This window comes from Ceratotherium simum, chromosome 22, assembly GCF_057802395.1.
Source record: "Ceratotherium simum simum isolate JZ-2026a chromosome 22, ASM5780239v1, whole genome shotgun sequence".
Classification (NCBI taxonomy): Eukaryota; Metazoa; Chordata; class Mammalia; order Perissodactyla; family Rhinocerotidae; genus Ceratotherium; species Ceratotherium simum.
The window spans coordinates 12,320,561-12,327,638 of NC_141921.1; the positions used below are offsets into that span (position 1 = coordinate 12,320,561).

At 42.6% G+C, this 7,078-nt stretch overlaps 1 protein-coding gene across 2 annotated transcripts in view; it reads left to right on the forward strand.

The window, feature by feature from the left end:
- EFCAB14 (EF-hand calcium binding domain 14) overlaps positions 1-6,197 on the forward strand; it is a 39,330-nt gene extending 33,133 nt beyond the window's left edge. For both annotated transcript variants that reach the window (XM_087445994.1, XM_014796456.2), the window contains exon 10: positions 2,456-6,197. In XM_087445994.1, the coding sequence (XP_087302120.1) occupies positions 2,456-2,631 (176 nt within the window). In that variant the 3' untranslated portion in view covers positions 2,632-6,197. The remainder of the gene's footprint in view (positions 1-2,455) is intronic.
- The last annotated feature ends 881 nt before the right edge of the window (positions 6,198-7,078 follow it).

Here is a 7,078-nt window from a genome sequence, read left to right on the forward strand (position 1 = left end):
GACTGGACCTTGCACGCTTACTATTTCCTCTGCCTTCAGCCATTTCCTTCTTCCTGAGTACCAAACAGCAGGAGGCCTATTGAATCTAGGTGTGGAGTTGAATAAATGAAGAAAGGAAAGGAATTAGGAAGATTTTTAAAGAAACCATAAGACTCTGGGGCCAGCCTGGGAGCATAGGGGTTAAGTTCGTGCGCTGTGCTTCAGCCGGCCCGGGGATCGCAGGTTCAGGTCCCAGGCATGGACTGACGTACCACTTGTCAAGCCATGCTGTGGTGGCGTCCCATATAAAGTAGAGGAAGATGGGGCCGGCCCCGTGGCTTGGTGGTTAAGTGAGCGCGCTCCACTGCTGGCGACCCGGGTTCGGATCCCGGGCTCCCACCGACGCGCTGCTTCTCCGGCCATGCTGAGGCCGCGTCCCACATGCAGCAACTAGAGGATGTGCAGCTATGACACACAGCTATCTACTGGGGCTTTGGGGGGAAAAAATAAATAAATAAAATCTTTAAAGTAGAGGAAGATGGGCATGGGGCCGGCCCCATGGCTTAGCGGTTAAGTGCACGTGCTCCGCAGCTGGCGGCCCGGGTTCGGATCCCAGGCGCGCACCGACACACCCCTGGTCAGGCCATGCTGAGGCTGCGTCCCACATACCGCAAGTAGAAGGGTGTGCAGCTATAACATACAACTATCTACTGGGGCTTTGGGGGGAAAAAAAAAAAAGATGGGCATGGATGTTAGCCCAGGGCCAGTCTTCCTCAGCAAAAAAGAGAAGGATTGGCAATGGATGTTAGCTCAGGGCTAATCTTCCTCACAAAAAAAAAAAGAAAAGAAAAACATAAGACTCATTGACCATATTCTGGTATTAGAGACTAAATCTACTAAGTCGTTCTGTGGGGACACAATCAAATCCTTTTTAAATGTTATGTAGATAATCAGCTCTCCTAAGTGTTTATTATAGGGCCCTTGAGAAAATACCAGAAGAGACTATTGATAGAAATTCTCCAATTCTGTTGGCTTACATAATATCTTAAAAATGAAAAAGAAGATACAGGTCAACTGATGTTATTGCTGTCTCTCTTAGCTGGGGAAAAAGCTAGCTAGCCTCGGTGTGTGTGTGTATATATATAGCTTTGAAGAGATATAGTTCTCTGGTTCTTTTTTTTTAATTGAGATATAATTCACATAATAGTCACCCTTTTAAAATGTATAATTCAGTGGTTTTTAGTATATTCACAAGGTTGAGCAATCATCACCACTATCTAATTCCAGAACATTTTTATCATCCCCAAAAGAAACCCTGTATCCATTAAACAGTCACTCCCTATTCCCCCTTCCCCTAGTCCCTGGGAACCACTAATCTCTCAACCACTGTCTCTTTGGATTTGCCTATTCTGAGTGTCTCATGTAAATGGAATCATACAATACGTGACCTCATGTGTGCTCCTTTCTTTCAATATGCTTCTTTCATTTAGCATAATGTTTTCAAGGTCCCCCTGTCTTGTAGTGTGTAGCAGGGTTTCTTTCCTTATTATGGCTGAATAATATTCTGTTGTATGGATATACTACATTGTGTTTATTCATTCTTCAGTTGATGAATGTTTGGCTTGTTTCCACTTTTCGGCTGTTAGGAATAATGCAGCCATGAATATTCGTGTATAAGTTTTTGTGTGGATATGTGCTTTCATTTCTCTTGAGTATATACCTAGGAATGGAATTGCTGGGTCATATGATAACTCTGTTTAACTGACAATATGCCATAGTCAGTTTTATGGGCTCAGCCCCTATCAAGTGGCTCTTTAGGCCTCTGCAATCCTTTTCACCCCTTCAACATAAGAATAAATCTGGGGGCCGGCCCCATGGCTTAGCGGTTAAGTGCACGCTCTCTGCTACTGGTGGCCCAGGTTCGGATCCCGGGCGTGCACCGACGCACCGCTTGTCCGGCCATACTGAGGTCGCATCCCACATGCAGCATCTAGAAGGATATGCAACTATGACATAACAACTATCTACTGGGGCTTTGGGGAGAAAAAGGGGAAAAAAAGGAGGAGGATCGGCAATAAATGTTAGCTCAGGGCTGGTCTTCCTCAGCAAAAAGAGGAGGATTGGCATGGATGTTAGCTCAGGGCTGATCTTCCTTACAAAAAAAAAAAAAAAGAATAAAATCTGGAAAATCTAAAAGGTTGGCCCTGGGCAGAGAGAAAGCCAGTCCATTGACTTTTCTTGTGATTCTCTGTCACTGCTTCTGTTTTGAGAGGATAATGCCATACAGTATTCCTTGCATTCTTTAAAGGATCAAGAATTAGTCTTTCTGATTTAGTGAGACCCTAAACTTTACCTTGTGGAAACAAAGTTTACAAAGTGGCTTTTTTAAATTCAGCTGAGACTACTTTTTTTAACTGGTAACTAAATTTAGCTATATGTATAGACATATACATTTTTTGTTATTCCTTTTTAACAGATCTTCAGGATTTATTCCACAAGACTGACCAGGACGTGGATGAGAAGCTGACCTACCAGGAAATCTCTAACTCCTTAGGTTCTGCTCTGCCAGAACCAGAGAGCTTGAGAGCATATGATTCCGATGGAGATGGAAGATACTCATTCCTGGAGCTAAGAGTAGCTTTAGGTGTCTAGCTTCATCAGGTGTATTTTAGAAATGGATATATACCCTGGACTACCTAATATCTACTCACCTAACAAAAACAGCCCTTTTACTTACCCATGAGTCCTCCAAACTACTATAGCAGACACATTGCCACCTTTTAACTTGTTTGAAAAAGCTGTATAAAAGTTATTTTTTTAAAGAAGAAGACCATTTTACTTATGATATTCAGAAATATATGATTTCTTGAAACCAAGATCTTAATTTTAAAATTGCCAGAAAAAAAGTCAAGTCCTCTTTTTTTCTTTCCTTTTTTTGAGAGGAGGAGACCTTATCTTTTAAAACTGGAAAGCATGTATATAGAGAGACTAAGCCACCTTTTGTATTTCACGTAAATTTGCCTTAAATTAGCTGCACTTTATACAAACTCAGAAAATGTCTTTCATTTAAAAGATAGACCTTTTCTGTTTGTGAATATTTAAAATGAAAGGAAGAATCGTGCATATTTTGTGGGAAGTAGGAAGAATGGTTTGAAACAGGATGCAAACAAATGACTTGTTATTAAAAATCACTAATCTGAGGTGGTAGCAGCTGAAACTCTGTCCACTTCTCCCTAAGGCATCTCTGTTAGGTGCTGCCATGGGGTTTGGCCTGGTGGCTGGGGGAACAGATTTAGAGAGTGGACCCTGTGAAGACAATGCCGCTTCCAGGCTGAGGAAAGTAAGATTCTGGCTCTTTGTCCCTGTCCCCTCAGCTAATTCCAACCTATGAACCAGAGAAGTCTTGTTGGGGATTTTTAATCCTATTTCAGTGTTTATGAGCATAGAAAGTTATCTAGCAGGGAGCTACATTTCCCCCCTGAGTGAGCTGCATTATCTTCTCCCACCCACCCACCCAATCCTATCTTAAAGCTGTAGCTGACTTCCATCTCTGATACTGTCTCCATTCTGAACAGCAGGGCTGAAGTCCCTCAGTCACTGTCAGCCTGGCTACCTAGGAGCTTTAAAGGAGAGCTATGCCTCTAATTTTGACCCAGGAAACTCCTTGAGATTTTACCTGGAGACTGACCAAGAACCTAATGTGTCCCTCTTTGGGCTAAGGCCAAAAACGTTGTGAAATGAAACACAGGAAATCATGTTAGGTTTCCTTACAATTACCAGCTCAGGAGTAGCTGGAGGCTTTCCGTCCAGAGGATGCCAAATGATAGCGGGCGGGCTTGGAGCCAGGGGCTTCATAGGATGGTAGCAAGTTTTTTCAAATCTCATACAAGCAAGTGCAATACTTCTCCCTTTAAACACTTCTGTAGGCCCGGTACTAAAGGTCCCTGGGCTGGAAGGAATTATACCTCCATGTCACCTGTGCGTGTGCTGTGTTGCTCTTAGAAGCGGTCTTTGGGCATCACAAAAGGAAAAAGGTTGGCAAGACTTAACTGTGCTGGAGGCCAAGTCAGGGAGAAACTAGAAAAGCTCTCATGGCACAGACTTCTTTAGTAGAGCTCATTTCCGTTTTAACTTTACCCAAGTTGTCCTCTTAGCCATGGATGCAGTCAAGCACCCTTAAACATTTAAGGGCTGATTTTTTTCTTTATATGATGTTCAGCTTGGTGTTGGCTAAGCTTTTAGAAGCTTTTTTTCTAATAGTATTAAAATTTAGTTAAAGCAAGATGAAGTCTTTTCCCATGAATATATCTGCTTACCTCATTATGGCTTATGCTTCTCTCTCTTTTTAAAAAAAAAAAAAAAAACATTTCCTGTCCCACCTGAGCTATTTTACTTTCTTGGAAAGGTTAACATTTAGTGTAAAATTAGCCTGGCACTTTAGGTAACTTGAAGATAACTCTTACTCTTCTGGCTGCCTTCCATGCCCCTCCTTTTTTTAATATATATACCCTTACAGATTTTGTAACAACCAAATAAAATTCTAGCAATAAATTGAATTATACTGCTATATTTGTATATACTGTACCATAAATAGTATGTCTGTACCTAGAAGGTATTTTTTTGAGAACTGATTTATGTGAAATATGCTTGAGGGTAATGTAGCTTGTCCTTTTTACTTTCAAATTCTTATTCATAGGCAGATACTTTGAGAACACCTTAACTCTTCGTTGTATGTACTTTTCTTTTGCTTCAGGTCTACACATGGAGAAGTCAGTTTTGTTCTTTAGTTTATCATCTTTTCTTTCCACCTTGAGCTTGTCTGGCTAGCCTCATCCCTGAGCCAGCTGTATAGTACCATCCTCTCCCCCTACCAAATTTGGCAGAGGTGTTCATGCTACACTCTTAGACCTGTGAATACCTCTGTCATACTGCCTGAGAAAGTGTCCTATCTCCCAGGCAGAAATAGGGCATCTTGAACTCCTTTGTTCTAAGTTGAGCAGACTTGTTGGCTTAAGAAAAGAGCTTCATAAGCCTATTATTCAGTGTTAATTTGGGATCTTTATTTGTATATGGCTTAACTTACCCAACCTGTGACCTGAGCTGTAGTCAAGCCTCACCTGCCACATCTCAGCTCTAAGAGGAAGGTTGGGTCGTGGTGGTGAGTTTGGTTTTGGTTTTTGTTTCAAATACTTTTTTTGTGTGTGTGTGAGGCAGATCGGCCCTGAGCTAACATCCGTGCCAATCCTCCTCTTTTTGCTGAGGAAGACTGGCCCTGGGCTAACATCCATGCCCATCTTCCTCCACTTTACATGGGGTACCGCCAAAGCATGGCCTGACAAGCGGTGCGTCAGTGCATGCCCAGGATCTAAACCCCGGGCCGCCAGCAGCGGAGCGCGCACACTTAACCACTGTGCCACGGGGCCGGCTCCTGTTTCACATACTTTCACCTTTTCACTCTGGCAGCTCCTGCTGCTGATTTCCTAAGTTACCCCAAGCACTGCTTCTGGGTCCTTTTTTCTTTTGCCTTGTACTATCTGGTATAATGTTTACTTAAAGAGCCTTCTCATAAATCAGAGAGGCAAAAAGGAAGAGAAGAACTAAAGAAGAGAGAACCTGGTTTAGTGTCATCTTAAGGGCAGAGAGGGGCCTGGTACTTAGGAATGTGTCTGATACAGCAACACTGAAGAGTGGACGCCCTTCACCTGCTGCTGGCTACCTTCCCTTCCATTGGTGGTTCCTCGCTTTTATGTTGCTGGACTAACCCCATCAGCCGCCCGCGCCCCCCCCAGCCCCCCGCCGTTGGTCTTGCCGGTCACAGTTGAAGATTTTGACTGTGATGGGCTTACACTCATAATGACCTGCTGTTGAGTTGTTTTTAGTGACAGCTTTTGTTTGCTACACACCTCATTGGCTTGCTTTCCAACACCAGCTAGATGTGGTTCCTTCTCTCATATCCAAACCAGAACACATTTGGGTCTTCCTGAGATTTTACAGAGCGTGTATTGTTTGTTATACGAACCTAACCTACCTTGTTGTTTTCTCATATTAAGAAATGTAAATCTACTTTGCTTTAGTGGAGCTATTTGGGTAACATATAAGCAATTTTGGTTCTGTTTAGGGAGTGAATTCAAGGTTTCCATGAATTGATTTGAGCTTTGCTTATTTCATATCAGTAATACAGCCATTTTAATTTATCTAAATAAAACATTTTCTTTTTCTCCCACTGTGTCTATGACTAAGGGCTTCCCCCGACCATTACTAAGAAAAAAACATACCTGCTTTGATCTCTATTTTTATGGATTCCTTCCTCCTTTTGAAAGTAGGGACTAACAGATGGTGGGCGCAAAGTAATGTTGAAGAATGTGCCTAAAGAACCACAGGATTTGGCCTGAAGAAGTGAAGTCCACTGGTTCCACATCTGCAGGGTGGGAGTGGGTGGGCTGAGGGAAGACTGAGCCCCTGCCCTTGTATCAACCAGTCAAGCTCCACTTAGGCATGCTTTATATTTTGAGATTCAATGTAAGAACATGTTTACAAGAAATGTTCCACTGCCTTTTAAAAAAAAGAAAAAGGCTTGAAATCCATTGCAAGAGAGGAGTCCTATGGGGGCTGGGGCTTAGCTCTCCCTGTTTGCTAGATTCTGGGATTACACACACAGAATCTGGGTGGCTTTTCTCCTCCGATGACTATACGTAAAGCTTAGCTCATCTACCGTATGGTGAGGTGATGTCCTCATTCCTCACATTTCCAAAGGGAAAGGGAAAAATTTATATCCTGGGGCACAGCTGGACTTTCTTTTCTTTAAACTAAGACCAAATAGCCAGTATTATCTATCTTTCCTTTTAGGATTATTTCCAGAAGGTCCAAAAATTAATATTCCCATATAGTGGAACTTAACTTGGAGGGGCCATGAATTCCTTTGAGAAAGATTTTGAAAACTGTGGATGTATTTCTGTGTGATTTTAGGGTGTTCACTGACCAGCCCTTCCCCCCAAGCCAATCCATGGACCAAGTTAATTACACCCTACACACACACAATCATTTGCCAAGTGTTTTCTAGCAAGACGTATCATTGGGGAAGGGACACCATGGTGTATGG